Source organism: Polistes dominula, unplaced genomic scaffold, assembly GCF_049000335.1.
Source record: "Polistes dominula isolate Pdom_NZ unplaced genomic scaffold, Pdom_raw_medaka contig_28, whole genome shotgun sequence".
Lineage (NCBI taxonomy): Eukaryota > Metazoa > Arthropoda > Insecta > Hymenoptera > Vespidae > Polistes > Polistes dominula.
This window is the reverse complement of record NW_028300879.1, coordinates 6,132,501-6,150,360: the sequence shown is the minus strand read 5'-3', so window position 1 is coordinate 6,150,360 and position 17,860 is coordinate 6,132,501. Positions and strand designations below refer to the sequence as shown.

The following is a 17,860-nucleotide window of genomic DNA, read 5'->3' as shown; positions in this document are numbered from 1 at the left end:
TACATATTTATGATAAATAACAGTATCTATGTGAAAATAATATTTTTCTTAAGTATTTATAAATAAATAATGAATATAGTTATACGTGTAATATTAATATTTATATCAATTAAAATTAATATAGTAAAATTTATATAGTAAAATTAAAATTAATATAATAAAATTAAAATTAATACAGAAAAAAACTGTATTTATTTATTATATTTACTAATATTTATAAAAATTAAAATAAATATAGTAAAATTTATATAGTAAAATTAAAATTAATATAGAAAAAAACTGTATAAATTTAATATATTTACTAATATTTATAAAAATTAAAATAAATATAGTAAAATTTATATAGTAAAATTAAAATTAATATCTTAACCCTTTTCGGAAGTATTCAATTTAGACATGGGTGTCGTAGTGGTCGGAATTAATTTATATATATAATTATAATATTTATTTTTATTATATCTATATAATATATTTATTATGTAAAATACATATAAAATATATATTTTATATATATTTATATGTATTTAAATATATATATAAGATTAGCACGGTTTCTGTGTGGTGGCTGAGAGTGGACACGTGTCCGAAAAGGGCTACAACTGTATATGAGGATGTGACGTACATTGAGTGTTTGATATACCTTAAATAATTGTTAGTTAATCGAAGAAAATGTATATTGTAGTCTAAAATCATGAAGTATTAGTTCAACGCAACATTCTCTTCAAAATCCAACAGTAAACTAAACTCATTGTCCTCTATGAAAGTCAGTCAAAATTCTTTTATTGATTGATATGTATATGATGTTCCTTAAGACTACATATACATATACATATACATATACATATACATATAAAGAAAATAATATACGAAAAGATATTTAAACAACAATCAATAGAAGAATGTCAACTGACTTTCATAGGGGACAACGAGTTTAGTTTACTGTTTGATTTTGAAGAAGACGTACATACGTGAAACAAAACTGAACACACTTTAAACATTTTTATTTCAATTTAATATATTTCAAAACTTTGAAACATCATGTGAAAAGTAATTCCATTCATGGATAGTCCAATTCTTGTATTTTTTTTCTTTTTTTTGATATTTAAATGCTAAACGTATTTTTACATTCTTTGGAATAGTTTCTTTTTTTCTTTTCTTCATCTTATAAATAATTTGGACACTTTAATTCTTTCATGGCTGTCCCCATTTACGAATTGACTTTCCTGTCCTCTCCTTTTAATACATTTACCGGCATAGTAGTACTCAAAGTTTCACCTCTTTGAATATATCTACCCAACATTCTTCCTTCTTGTGATGCTAATAACTTTGGTCACCCTTCAAATGGTGTTGGTGTATTGGCACAATATTTCTTTTTTTTATTTTTTATACAAAAGACAGACTAACATTGCATTCCTTAAAAATTTTTTTTATGAAAAAAAACCAAACATTGATTTTGAAACGATGTTATTTTTGATTTTCGTCGATATTGTTTTTATGTTGAAAACGAGTTTATAAAAAAACTTCTTTAATAAGTTTTTTGAAAAATTATTGTATTTTTTATAAAATAAAAATATTAACTTTAATTTAGAATTATTTCAACTAAAATACATTTGTTTTAAACGTTTTTGGGGCCAATTATAATTTTGAGTTGATAATATTAAGTTGAATTGATAATATAACGTTGAGTTGATAATATTAATTAAATTCCGTCGATATTGGTTTTATGTTGAAAATGAGTTTATAAAAAAACTTTTTTAATAAGTTTTTTGAAAAATTATTGTATTTTTTATAAAATAAAAATATTAACTTTAATTTAGAATTATTTCAACTAAAATACATTTGTCTCAAACGTTCCTGGGGCCAATTATAACTTTGAGTTGATAATATTAAATATAATTAATTAAATTAATTAAATATATTCATTTATTCATTCATATTAATAATACTCATATTTTCCATGTAATTTTACATGTCTAAAAATACATAATACAAACAATAATGGGCTTTCATATTCAGTGATGTTACCCTACATCGTAAAGCGTACCTCAATATCTTTTAATCAAAGATGTTGACTACTACCACGTCATACCCATTTTCATTCCTCTTTCTTGGAAATAATTTTTATAAAGAAATCACGCGCAATCATCATCAACACGAACGAATTTTCTTAAGGAAATCCTAAAAGAGAAGAGAGACCATTTCGTTTCTTACAAATGCTAATAAATCGGGGGCACCAACTCAGAGATTCCTTGTAATTTTGTACTTGGTTTTAAAGTTCTTTCTCTTTCTCTCTCTCTCTCCCCCTTTCTCTCCCTTTCTCTTATTCTTTCTTTCTTATACTGTCAAGGGTCTGAGAGACTATACGGGGTCGTCAGTTATCGCGCTTTAAAGTCAGCATTAATACTCTCACTCTTTCCTTAGTCTTGCATCTGCCCGACTGACGACTGGTCGTGTTAAATAACTCGAATGATCGCGAAGGATTTAGCCGTCACGCGTTCCACTCTTTATAGTAAAAGCGTTGGCATGCGTATGCGTGCGTAAGCACGGAATGCGCACTATGCTAAACATAAAAAGGTCAAAAAATAAGAAACCTTTCAATAACTCTTTGACTGGGCACGCCGAAATCATATGTTTTGTCTAGGACTACAACCAGACAAAATGACTGGTGTGGTAGTTTTAGTGTTAACTACTTGAGTACTGAATTATTTGATGATTTTTATGTATTTACATATAATTTAATAATAAATTTCATTTGTGTGCTATATGTGGATTAATATGTAAAAGTAATACATTTTATTTGGAATATATTTATATTTAAAATTATATTTATAATTATATTATATTTTATTATAATATATATTATATTAATTATTATATTAATAATTAAATTTAAATAATAATTTGAAATATTAAATTAATCATTTAATTATAAATTATTATATTAATTATATTTATTAAATTTATATATATTTTATTTAAAAATATATATATATATATTATTATATATATTATTTTAATATTATAAAATATTATATATATAACATTATTAATATATATATTAAATTATATATATAATATTATAAATATTATAAATATTATAATATTTATAATATTATATATTATTTTATATTATTATATATTATTTATATTATTTATGTATTATATATATTAGATTATTATATACATTACATTTTCTAAGAGGAAATTCTTGGTCATTTTGGTCATGATCTAAGATTTAGGTAAATAATAAAAAGGTGCATCATTCTATTTTCCATTGATGAGAATAAAAGAAAAATACATGACCTATGATGAATGTTTTCATATAAAAGAAAAAGAAAGTTGTATTGGTTGTATGCAGATAGAGTGAAGAGTCTCATTCATTTGTTGGGTCCTCTATTATTATACTTATTGTTATTTATACATGCTTATATATGTTCATTCCTTAGGTAAGTATCATAAGCTTAGGAGAAGGAAGGCAGGCAGCTTGCTCATCGTAACCAATGCTTATCAGCTCGAGCTTGAAGCAAGGAGGGATCGGTCGAAAGGCTTGGCCAATATGAATGCATCGCATTACGCGTGCACTGACTTAAAGCCACAGCCGCAAGGTCGGCATTTCTGACATCGGCGGGCATGACATCACGTAGGCGTACACGATAGAATATGTCGCGAATATGTCGTGAATATGTTGTCGCGAATATGTCGTGCTTACTTGCTTTTAAATGTATAAGACTTGTATGAGTCTTCAAATCAAATGTTTATTCTAACTGTCCGTTACATATGTAGTATATACTTCTATGTACCCAGTTTGTTTCATTGCTTCAACAAAATTTCAAACAAATTGATACGTTATTTCATTTTTTTTTGTATGTCATTTCAATCTGAATTCTTTACTCAACCCTTTGGGTACATTTGACGAGTGAGACTCGTCATCTGCTTACTTGGGCAAAGTTACAGTGGACGAATCTGACTCGTCATCTGAATTTAAGAAGCTTATATAAAATATATAAATATTTCTATTTTGTTTCATTTATATATTTATTTTTATTTTGTTATTAAAATTTTGTTGCAAAAATATATATATATATTTTAATATAATATTATAATTAAATTATATAATAAATTATATTATATTTAATAAAATATATTATTATATAATAAATTAATATAAATATATTATTATAATATTAAATTATATATATATCGTTTTCATAATATATTTATAATAACACTTTAACGACCGCTAGTTTATTAATAGGCTTTTTTTGTCACTAACGCTTACCGAACAAAAATTTATTAATTAGCTTTCAGTTATCGGTTAACATTGCGATAAAAAGTCACTATCATTACATAAACAGTAATTTGTTATTAGGATCTTATTTAGAATCCAATTAAAATTTATTAGTAGAATCTACCGCTGAACTGTCGGTCAGATGTTCATATGCTGTTGAAACCCTAGTAGTCGGTAAAGTGTTAAATATAAAAAACCAGATATTTTGAAATAAAAAAAATTCCTATAATATAATTTATTTTGATATAAAAAATATCGAACATATTTTATCAATGATATATACAAGTGTTACAATTTTATTTATAATCTAATAAACATTCCAAATTTGAGAAAAATATTTTCGAACGAAAAATTACAAGGTATTGTAAAGTTTTCCTTTCGAGAGAACGAGTTCAACGGTGTGAAGATGGACGCCATGAATAAAGGCGATAATGAATAATACATGTGTGTGCAAGGCATTGGAAGAGAACCTCCGTTGGAATTAATCGGATCGATCGATCGATCCGATTGATCGGCTACTAAGAATAAGGAAAAGACTGAGAACGATTCGATCCAAGGTTACGAATCGAGATCGTTCAACCGATATATACATTTCTTTGAACGTTTACGATATAGGATCTTTTAGGTTTTTTTCAAGTTACCCCATGAAATACATATATATATACACAAAATTAGTTGTTACTTTCAAAGCGTAATTTTGTTGTTTTACATTTGTCTAATTTTTTCAAAATGAATTCATTTCGTTAAAAAATATTAGGTCGAGTCATAAGTAACTTCCGATGCGGCTATGTAGAATCTATTTTTCGTATTTACCTACTATAAGTCACCGAAACAATCGGATTTTCAATATCACTACATAGATGAGGATTCAGTTAGTCTTCTGTCAAATTTTTTATGTAGTCAATGTTACATTTAACCGTTTTTCTTAACCCCTGAAATGGATAATAAAAAGTGCATATTCGATATGTAATGCTTTAAGAATTGAAACAAGGCAATAGCACTAAAGTGGCAACTGCAAAAATATGCATCGTATACAGTACAAGACTGATAACTGATAGGGCAGTCAGAAATTGGTTTGTAAAATTCCATTCTGGAGATACGATCTCCCAAAGATGAACCGAGTGCAGGACGTATTTTCGACTTTGATGAACCTTTTAAAGGTAATATTGAAGCAAAATCCAATAGATATGTCCAACAGATGCAAAAAATGTAAAAAAAAAACTCCATGAAAAATGTCTTGTACTTATCAGTCGCAGAAACGCCATTCTTTGTCTCATAAAAAACGGAAGTTATTTATGACTCGATCTAATAGAACACCATTTTGCATAAATTGTTCATCTAATTAAATACTTCGAGTTGTTAGCAAATGAACGTCGAGACAAATTCCATACGATCCAAGAACACCATTCTTTAATCGTGGATTAAACCAAGTTACTCGGAATTCCTTTAGAAAAGTTGATTACTGCACGCATTACTCAAACTTCCGAATAAATATGTTTACCCATGATTCTTGGTATTTTTTTTTTTTTCTAGCAACACAGATGGTAGATAGGTAATCTCTAACATAAACCAATGTTAGATTATGATTTAATCTTTGTAGTTCTCTTATTGGTAGTTATTATCATTGAAATGTGAAGTAAAAGGAAATAAAAATAAATCCGAGAGAATAAGACACTCAGACGTAAACATTTACGAAAGATTCTTCGATACTTTTAAGAAAAATGAATAGAATTTAGTTGAGTTTAATTAAGGTAATCTGTGATAATATGAAAAACCGGCTTTTATTTGACAAACGACGATAAATAAACCAATACTTACAAGAGGAGCCCATTAGATTAACGTTTATTTTTAAAAGGAATTTATTTATGAAGAATTGAAATGAAAATATTTTTTTTTTTATTTTTTTTTTATTATTATTTCGTAAAAGAAAAGAAACCATCGGAGAGAATTAGTTAATTTGTTATTTGTTTATGAAAGTTATTTAATCTTAACATCGGTTTAAAGCCTATCACGCAATAATGTCAAGCTCTCGTGCACACTTATTTCTAGTAATAGAAAAAAAAAAAAGAAAAATAAGAGGAAGACAATTCATACGACAATCCGTATGACGTAGTTATACAGTATTAATATATTCGAAAAGAATGCAATATAACGATACAGTAAGCAATAAGTCTGTGGGTTTTTTTTTCTTGATTATTCCGATGACTCTTTACATTCGTTACCGTAATTAATGTTTTTTTTTCATTCGTTTTTTTTTTTTATAATTGTAAATATATTGTTTTCTATCATTAATAAATATCAGAGGAGTGTTTATAGTGCACACCGATGATTTATTACGCGTCATTTTGAATTAAAAATAATAAGCAATTTTCCGTAAATAAAAATACAATGATAATATTGCTAAAAAATCAATATAGAAAAGAAAAAAAAAGAAAATAGATGTTAATTGTTTTTCTAGCTTTGGAGAAACTAATTTTCAATAATTATTAATATGCCTTCAAACTACAAAGTTATAATTCTATTTTACAATTTAAAATAAAAAATATAATAATATTTTTTTAATATTATTATTATTTAATAATATAAACATATAATTTAATATATATATAATAAATGTATAAAATAATATAATTATTAAAATAAATATAATAAATATAATAAAAAAAAATAAAGTATATAAAATTAAATAATTATTAAATATTATTATTTAATTATATAATATATAAATATATTAAAAATAATATAATTGTTAAATATTATTATAATTAATAATATTTTCTTAAATATTAATTACGATCACTATTACAATAAATAACCCATTAAAATATACTATTGTAAGTACAATATATATTAAGTATTAATAATATATAATATTTATATAATAATAAAATATAATATAAAATATAAAATATAATATAATATAATATATAAAAATAATATATAATAAATCAATAAATATTTATATATCATAAATAGTATATTTATACAATATACATTGTGAGTACAGTATACTAATGTTGTAAAAGAAATAGATAATGTTTTCTTGTAATTAAAATCATCCAATTAAATATATTTAATTTAAAAAAAAAAGAAGAAAATATTGAAAGTATATCAAACAATTCAATTGGTTTAACACTTTCAGTACTTATCTAAATCACACTTGTGATTTTCAACGAAAATTAAAAAAAAAAAATATAACGAAGGTGAAAATTGGTATGTATTATTTTCTCTCTCTCTCTCTCTCTCTCTCTCTTTCTCTCTTTCTTTCTTTTAACATTTGTGTATCTCTGTCCTCTATGCAAGTGAAAAGCTACACATCTCCTCAGTCTTGGAAGAGGAGAAGACACTATGTATATATTTAGACGGACTGCAGACACAAAACGACTCAGCACCTTTACTGCAATTTCTTTGCTTTTTACTGTTTTCTTCTTCTCTTAACATCCCTTTAAAAAACATTAGTTAAATGGTAGTTAGATCGATTGTGGATTCGTTGACACTCAAGTTATAGTGTACGATGATGAATGGGTTTTGTTAAGTGTTTCATTCTAACCGGATGGGGCTAGGCAGGATATATGATGCAATTCGTGTGTTTCTATTACTTCCCGAACGATAGGAGGTGTGGTCGAGATCGGATGTATTTCGACTTGGACTACAGTACTCTACACCTACTATATATATATATATATCATAAATTGCAACTCTAGTTGCAAAAGCAAAAACAAATGAACTATTTTATGTAGATAAGTAGGTAGGGAAATAATAATAATAGATTGGATTTAATTGAAATTAAATGAACGTATACGTAAATAGATATTTTTACGTTTTTAAATATTAGGTTGGTACTGAAATAATTACGGTATTTATCAATTCAAAATGATAATTGATTTTCCTCTTTATATTTTAATTATAGATATTTGTAATACACGATTGTAACGGATAGAATATATTATTGTTTTCATTATTCAGTATTCCGGAATGTAATAATAATTTAAGACCTATTATTAAAATATAAAATAACAAAATTAATATATTTATTATAATATTATTAATATATAAAATAACAATAGAATAAAAACAAATTAAATTAATTTATTATATTTATATTATATATTTATTATATGTATATTATATTATATTATATATATATATTATATTTATATTATATTTTTTATTTATATATTATTATTATATTATATTATATTTTTATTATATTTATATTATTATTATATTATATTATATGATATTACATATATACTATTAAACCAATGATAAAATAATCTAAACCAAAAATGTTCAAAGATATCTTATTGATATCTAAAGAAATAGAAACAGTGTTAAGATACGATACTTAGAAATCGTAATTATTTCTGCACTAATCTACTATAAAGTTGCTAGTTAACTAGCAGTAGACCACAAAGAGATAACAAAAAAAAACCGATTAGAATCCTGAGAGAGAGAGGGGGAAAGGGACTTAGCTTGAAACTTCATCATTCTAAAATTACGAAGCTCTTATTTGTTGTATTTCTTTCTTTTATAATGAAACTCTCTCGCTGAATTCTCAGGTCTTTTTACCTCGGATCGTTTGCATCGTGCTGCATTTAAATGAACATCGTGGAAAGAGACAGCTGCCCTGCTGCCTGTGACTCTTCGAGATTCTCAGAGACCTTCTCTCTCTCCGCCTGTACGTTTATGTACGAAGGCATAAATCTAGCAAGAACGCAAGCAAGGACTTTCTTCTCGACGGCTATATCCTCGTTTTGTCATACAACAGGCGCCGTACATTAATCTGTGACGTTACAGAGAACTGACTAAAGAATTATTCGATTTGAACATTTTTTTTTCTTTCCTATCATTAATGCTTTATTCTCATTTTTTTATTTACACGGACCAGTGTTTAAATCAAATTTTGTGAAAAATGTTTAATTTTAAAAAGGAACTTAACGAACTAATAGAAGTACACGGTGAAATATAATAACCCTGTGTTCGAGATAAACATTACACACATATCCTAAATTTCTTTCTCTATCTCTATTTTTTGTTTTAATATCGTGAATTTCTCTGATCTCGATTGTGAAAAAGAAGTTTAAGAAAATGAATGATTATATGGTTGTGTTTAGAAAGAGAGAGAGAGAGAGAGACAGACAGACTGAGAGGGAGATTAAAGCAAAGTACCGCTAGTCATCAAATGTATTTGTACTTCGTCTGGATGTTCTCAGCTTTTACGGCACGCTAACAAGTTTTATTAGGGAAACGTTAGGCTGATGAAAAAGAGAAAAAACTAAAAACTACTCTCTCTCTCTCTCTATCTCTCTCTATCTTTTTATTTTTGTTTCTTCCTCGTTTGAAAGGCAAACTGGTAAAAAAAATTCGTGAATAATTTGAATCATCGTTTCTGTTCATCAAAGATAAATCCAAGTATCCCTATCTTACTTAGGCGCCAATGTTGAATTCCTTATTGCGTAATTTTACGAAGGGTTACAAACTATTAAACGCCACTTGGACACCGTAAATCTTTCCTTTCTCCGAGTCGGATCTTCAATCTTCGAGTGCAATTACCAGAGCAAAGTAGATCGCGACCAGATACGACACAACCACAGTGGGAGGATGTATACCACAAGGTAGGATAAAGCGACCTTCTACTTGTTGCAATTACCAGAACGTTATACTTACAAACACGAGTCCTGATTACTGTGATTACTCAAATTGGTATCAAGATAAATTTATGAGCTTGCGTTGCAAATGATAAATTAGAAATACCTACCCTATGTAACTTTGAAAAAAAAAAATATAAGAAATAAGGGTCCTTTTTATTTTGTTGTTATTGTTCAAAAGGTATTGTTGTATCATCGTACAACGTGTAAACCTAAATTGAAGATTTGAACTATGAGTTTATGGTCTTCTCAATTATTTGATCGATTTTTACTATAGAATTGAATTTTCATTCGTTTAGTGTGTTAATAGAATTTCTCAATTATTAATTAATTAATAACATTAATAAAATTAATTAATTAATTAATGTCAACATTGATCGTTAAAATTATAATACAATTATTCATCAATTGGATCAAATTACGTAAAAAATTACCAACTATCAATGATTTGTGTATAATACTATATATTTTGTTATTTTGTAATATTTTTATAATACTTATTTAATAGTAAATAGTTATAACGTCTTGGTAAACTTATTTTTTTATTAACTCTTATTAATAAAGAAAAAATGTAACAGTAAACAGCAGAAGTAGTTTTAAAAAAACATTTGGATCAAATTTATAAATTTAAAATGAAACAAAATAGCTTTGTAATATATAATACAAAATTTATTCTACGAATTGGTAATTTTTTGTTTGTTAAATAAATATCAAGAAATCATAAGATACGTAATTGCGTTTGTTAAATAATTTTTAAGTAATTAAAAAGGGGTTCGATTGAAACTACAAAAAAGGAATCTAACAAACAGGCTCGTATTTTTATATTGCGTTATAAATGACTATTCTATTCCTTTTTTTAGTTCCTTAGAATATACATATATTGATATAAATAAACTCGTGACGACTCTGTACAAACACCGTGGCAGACAAAGGAACGATACCTAAAAATAACTAAGTCGACGATTTAAAATTGTCCTTCTTTGCGAACCATCGACAAGCTTTCTCGAGAAGAACGTAACGCATTGCCAAACCCAAGAGCACGAGTTTCGTTTTCTTGCACCACGTGCTGCATGTTTGTACTTCTTGGTAAATAGAATCACATGCAATAAATTATTCAGTCTCGAATGTAGAAGACATAGAAAAAAAGAGCAAAACGCGTTCTATCATTAATGAAATTAATGCTAGAAAGGTATCCGAAAATCAAATGGTTACCTAATATCAAATAGATATTCACCCTTGTCAGGTATATAATTTTTTAGTGTGATAATATCGATTATAACTTCTTTTTTATCTGATTAACCACTATACACACATATACTAGTAAATTAGCAAATATTATATATGCTATGTTAGAACTATCTAAGTTATTTGAATAATTAATTTATACTATAATGGTAATTTGAAAATATTTAAAAAATGAAAATTATAAATATATAATATAATTATATATTTATATAATTTAAAATATATATAATATAAATATATAATATAAATTAAATATAATATAATATAATATAATATATATTTATATATAATATATTATATTATATTTATAATATTATACAATACAATATAATATAATATAATATTATATATTTAATAATTATATATTTTATATAATTAATATATTTATATTAATATAATAAGTAATGTAGTAACTGTGTGCCGATATAATAATAATTTGATTCTTCATAGATAACTGAGAAAAGTATAAATATAAACTTAAAAAAGATAATAATATGAAATTACACTTTATCTTTTTAATGATAAAAATGTAGTATTTATTGAATATATCTTATTTATATTATTCTCAATAGCATTAAATAGTAAAATTTGTAACTGTAAAATTTGTTCATGATAAATTTCTCAAATGTTTAGAGATCCTATGAGTAGAAAACAGAAATTCTATAAATAAATTTCAAAGCTTAGGAACTAAAATCATCGTAGACTCTTCGTCTCGTTTCGTTTCTGAAAGTTTAGTTCCTCGGAGAAAGGCACTTGAGAGAGCTGTGATGATGATTTACCTATTTAAAAGACACGCATTGGCTTACTAAACTTCTTTAACGGACAACGGCCGCGTTGTATTCGTGGCTGCGGCCAATTAGCCGCGAATCTTGTTAAGAGGATCGCGAAACGAGGAAAAAGAAGAGAGAGAGAGAGAGAAAGAGAGTAACAAATAAAGAAAGAGAAAGAAAGAAAGAAAGAAACACGTGAATAAGGTCCATTTACGTGGGTAGTCTTTAAAAACAGAATATACAAATTTCATTATTACGAATTAATCTCTCTAAGTTTACCTTCAAACTCGTGTCGTTTATAATCTCTTGATTTACTTTGAGTAATATTCATATGATGCTTATAATCAATAATCTCTTACCGGTTGTACCATATCCGGGATATGTTGCTCCGTGTGAGGTCAATACGATCGTGGTAAGACATTAAGCCTAGTTGCAAGTAAACTCGACGACAACTACGACGACGACTACGACGACTACGACGACTACGACGACTATGACGACGACGACGTTTACCGTCGGCAAAAGCTGGTAATAAAGACTAATTGAGATTAGCACTAGCTTTACTTACAGGTTTGTAAGTGTTAAAAAGATGATCTTGGAAGAAAATGTTGAAAATAGGTAGTTCTTTGGTATTAAGCCGACATACTGTGAATTCTCTTTGAAATGAAATCTTTTCTCAGTTCTCACCGTTTTCGAAAGCTACACGCTTGTTCATCTTATAGTAAACGTTAAACTTGTGTGACTCGCAGACATGACCAATTTAGGTATTCCATTCTCTCCGTGTTATTCTTACGTCCGTTTCTGTCGGTAAGGATAGCCAAAAAACAAGAGACAACTTATAAGGGTATCATCAGGGTCGACAGGTAGCCGTACACTTACCCTGACGGCCACCAGAAATCAATCAAGGTAGCACTCGCAAACAGGTAACCATAGTTATCTACTCTTTACTTATATATGTGTTCTTTCTATTAACTTCATCGATAAGTATTAATGTCTATACTCTTTTTATAGTTTATATTGCAATAAACAATACTAGTATTTTATTTGATTGTAAAGAAACTATTGATAAGTATACTACGAAAAATACTAATATAAAAATAGCAATAGAAATAATAGTAAAAATATTGTTACTGTTCATTCGGGCGTAAAATACTAATGTTATTTCTGTACATACTAATTATTAATGTTGTTTATATAGTATGTACGAGTACCAAGAAATAATATTTAATTTTTAAATACTATAAATATAATAAATATAATAAATTATTATATTTATTTTATATATTTTCATTTCTATTAACACGTTCGTCGCCCAGCCCGTTTCGGTTGAGTTTCTCGCCAAGCCCAAAATTCTACTGTCAACGCGCCTACGTAACGTAAAGAAGCGATAAGTAGAAATATCAACAATGCGACCCTAATATTATGGTTATATTATATTATTATATTTTACTTAGCGGAAATAAAAAAATATAAAACTATCTTTTATTTACCGAAAATAGTTTTGTTTCGAAATAGGAAATGTAGTAGGAAAATTTTTCCAACTAAAAATACTATAACTTCAACAAGAAGAGCGTCACCATATACGGTGACGGGGTCCTCCAGAAAAGCATGATTTGAATTAATCAATAAATAATGTCGAATCGTTTAATTGTTTCTTTTCTTATTATTAATATTTTAAATATATAAACGACTCTCTTGTATTTTGTATATTAAAAATTTCTATCCCAAAAAAAAAAAAAACTTCGAATTATCGATTGATTCAAACTATTTGAAAAAGGGCAAGGTTATTTCCTAAAAATTCGATCTGAATTATTAACTGCGCAATAAGTCAAAGTGTAAAGTATTCTTTAAAACACATTAACGAGAATTAAAATGATACATTTTTATCAGCCCCTATTAACTCCTCATGTTGACGTAAACTTTTCTACAATGTATGCATGCGAATTCTTTTTATCTTTTACTTCTGTATAATTCGAAATCACTCGTGCATAGTACGATTAAAATGACGACGACGATAATTGACAAATGTTTGTAAAAAATACTTTTTGTTTCTTTTTTTTATAATATTATGTTCCGCTTGCCAATAAAAATTAAAAGAAAATTTTCCTTTGTGAATAGTTATTAGCGTTAAAAGATGATATCACCGATACGTCCAGCATTACCTTTGTAGGAAACAATGTAAGTGCCAATTAAGTAGCAGTTAATTGTTTTTTATCTGACAATGAGAACAAATAGGATTGGCACTTATAGCGCTTAAAATATCTAAATGATGACACATTTGGTTTTTTTTTTGTTTTTTTAATAACAAAAATGCCACATACAGGATTTTTTTAATTACTTGAACTATATTAACACGTTAAGCGCCACGTCGGTCCCTAGGGACCGACGCTAGACTTTCCGTTCAGGCCACGTCGGTCCCTAGGGACCGACGGCAGACTTTTCGTTCTTCTATCGCGGCGCGTGTGTCCGTCTTTGCATACTTGTGAGACTGAACATTTAAATTATGCGATATCGGTTTTAGTTTGGTCAATGCTTTAAGGATATCTATGCAACTGAGGATTTCTTACGCGTTTGGGCGTTATTAGGCCTCGCTTTTCGGGTTTTTCTCTACTACGACGGAGAAGGGACTATACGGATATAAACAAAGTATATACAAAGTATTTATTGCGATTTGAAAATGTCAGGCTCTCGAGTGCATCTTATCTACAAGTGGAGAGGTAAACATACGAAGGCAAGCCCCGGCCGGATTACGTTACCCGACATTTGTTTATACTCTGGCTCGCCTATCGGCGAGCGGCCCGGCAGAGCCCGCCTGACGGCTAACTGTGGCCTGAACGGAAAGGCACGCAAATTCGGCGTGGCGCTTAACGTGTTAATATATATATAAAAATATAAAATTCTTTGATAATTTATATTAATTACATTCTTAATTATGTTTAATAAAATTAAAACAAATCAAAAATTGTGTAAGTAATCCAATTATCAGAAAGTTTATTCTTATCTAATGAAAAATTGGATTGTTAATACTCTCTTAAAAAATTTACTAACACACACACACACACAGGACTCGTTAATTATTTACAAAATGTAACAATAAAAGTAATCTTAAAAAGAAGAAATAATTTAAACTAGAATACTAAAACCTCATATAACTCTTTGGAGCACAGTGGGATTAAAAGTGTCCTACCTTTTTGATACACCGTAATGCACATTGAGACATTTTTAGTCCCACCTCGAAATATTATTGCAATAGCTAAACAGTCTCATAAGATTATATTTCGTCCGAATTACGCAAAACAATTGGTTATTAACTCCTTTTTTATGTTTTTACATTATTACATTATGTAATATCTTTATTAATAAAAAAAATATACCAATTTAGTTTAATTTAAAACGTAATCAAATTTCTATGCAACATAGTAGAGCTATTTTATTATCTGAAATTCTATGCCGCAAAGAGATAACATGGTTAATTAGTTCCGCATTGTATTGAAACTGTGTTTTTAAAAGGCCATAAAAATAATGAAATTCGTGTTATAGGAGATTTGTTGAAATTAATGAATTCGTGCTAAATGAAAAACATGTTATAAAAATAACATCTTACAAGAAGAAAGACCGCAATTTTTGCATCGTGTTATACATTGGAACTATGTTTTAACCCTTAAAGTGCACATGGGGTGTTCGACACCCCAACAAATTTTTGATCTCTCAAAAACGGTACTGAATTCGAAAAAATGGGTTATTTGTCTAATGCCATCTAGTGTTAATTCAGATGAGTATAAAACCTATTCTATTTTTAAAAAGATGTATCAAGGTACTTTTAAAAAAATTGCGAGGTCTAAATATTAAATAGCGGCTTCAGGAGACGCGTTCAAACACCCACAGTGCATTTTAACTAACTTTTACCAAGTGTGCACTTTAAGGATTAACAGTACTGTGTTATAAGAGCCTATTGAGTGTATTCGTTTCGATCGATTAATTATCTTTATAGACAGATGTTAGAAAATTCGTGGAAGAAATGTTCTTTTCGTAGAACGAGATAGAAATGTCGCGAATTCATAAAGCCGATATGCAGAGGCATTAACTCGTTCTAACATCTGGGTCATCTCGAAGTGTTTAAGCACCGGTACGTTACTTCCTGGCACATTACTTCATCCACGACCGGTCTCGTGTCTCTCGGTTCTTATCCACAAAGAAAGATTAGGAATATACATACGAATTTTGTTCAAAATTCTTTAGAGACTACTAAATGAAATTCTATTTAAAAAAAAAAATAATAACAAACAAATAACCAACGAAGAAATATAATAAGAGTTAAGTATTAGGTTGGTGTCGAAATGATTTTAATTTGGTTACCTATTTTCCTAGTTACCTTCAATCTAATCGTGATCCTATATATGATATATATATATATATATACTTTATTATATAGAATAAAATTAATATTATTATTTTTATAATTTAGTATTGACCTTAAATTAATCGTGGGCGGAGAAAAAAAAGGCGAATTCTTGCGATTTTGTTGTACGAGCTTAAATTGAAATGTAAATTAGCGAAAACTGTTTGAAATGTAAACCATACTTTTGACTAAGAAACAACAAAAGTAAACATACAATTCAACATTAGTTTGTAATTGTGTGATATTAACGAAAGACTTGAAGGTGAGTAAAGTATTGACATCAATTAACTATTAATTAAGGATTATTATTAAAACGAACCAAAACTTACATTATTATCACGAAAAGTTGGGAAAAAGTCAATACTAATAGCATATTTAAAAAATTGTAATTATATTGATAATGAAATTATTTTCAAGAGATTTCAAAAGAGACCTCAAATATCATATCATGCTGTGACAAAATCATTAGTTTAAATAATAACGCTTATAAGATGAATTTCGTGTAAGGGATCATTGCAATACTATACCCATTTGAAACGAAGTTAGATTTACACTGCACGTCACACTTGCACAGAGAGAAAGAGAAAGAGAAATAGATAAATAGATAGATAGAAGGCTTGAAAGAGAGTGAGGACAGAACGAATGCGAATGCACCGATACATTCCCGCGTGTCATGCGACACCGACTCAAGGTTTACGATCGCTCCGTTTCCCGCCTTTTTCACGCGGTTCTCGTTACGTAAAAGCATCTCGAGTGTGTAGTCTCTTAACTTGAGATAGAAAGAAAGAAAAAAAAGAAAAAAAAAAAAGAAAAAAAGAGAGAAAGAGAGACGTTCTCGATATTTTCGAACGTTCTCAAGCTTTAAAAGGAAAGGTGAAAAGTAACGCCAGAGTCTCTTATGTTTATGTTGATATCAAAAGATAAATAATAATCAAGATCGAGGAATAACCAATCATACTCAAATTGTTTACCTATCATTGGATAATCCCTAACAATTAGATTTGATAGAAATAAAATGAAGAAAAACTTACCGGCAGCTCGATGCGGTCTTCTGGCCCAATCATCCTCCATCAAAGGTGCGACTCTTCTTGCTCGAAGCGTCGAAGGACAAAAAAGGACGATTAGAAAGATCGTCAACAATAGGCCACCGTGAAAATGCATCTTGTTGGATGTTTTTTTTTTTTTTTTATTAATGTCTTCTATATAGCACCCTGTTTATATGTTTTTTTTTCTTCTTCTTCTTCTTCTTCTTCTCCTCCTCGTTTCCTCTACCACTATAGTACTACGCACATATACATAGACACAAAGCACACTGAGAGTCCTCACACAGAGTCTGGTCCTCTTTCTCTTTAGTAAAAGACGTCTCTTCCCCCTTTTTTATCGTACTTGTCTTTCTTTCTCTTTCTTTCTTTTAGCTGGCACTCGTGCGGTACCTCTCAACGCATATAGTGCCTTCTCTTCCGTCTCTTTTCCTCTCTCACTACTTAACTATCTTCCTCTTCCTCTC

At 28.0% G+C, this 17,860-nt stretch overlaps 1 protein-coding gene across 4 annotated transcripts in view; it reads right to left on the bottom strand.

Moving 5' to 3' along the window:
- sog (chordin short gastrulation) overlaps nucleotides 1-17,860 on the bottom strand; it is a 56,317-nt gene that overhangs the window by 36,278 nt on the left and 2,179 nt on the right. For all 4 annotated transcript variants that reach the window (XM_089174739.1, XM_089174732.1, XM_089174735.1 and 1 more), the window contains exon 2: nucleotides 17,385-17,860. This exon is cut by the window's right edge. In XM_089174739.1, coding sequence (XP_089030865.1) covers nucleotides 17,385-17,514 — 130 coding nt within the window. In that variant the 5' untranslated portion in view covers nucleotides 17,515-17,860. The remainder of the gene's footprint in view (nucleotides 1-17,384) is intronic.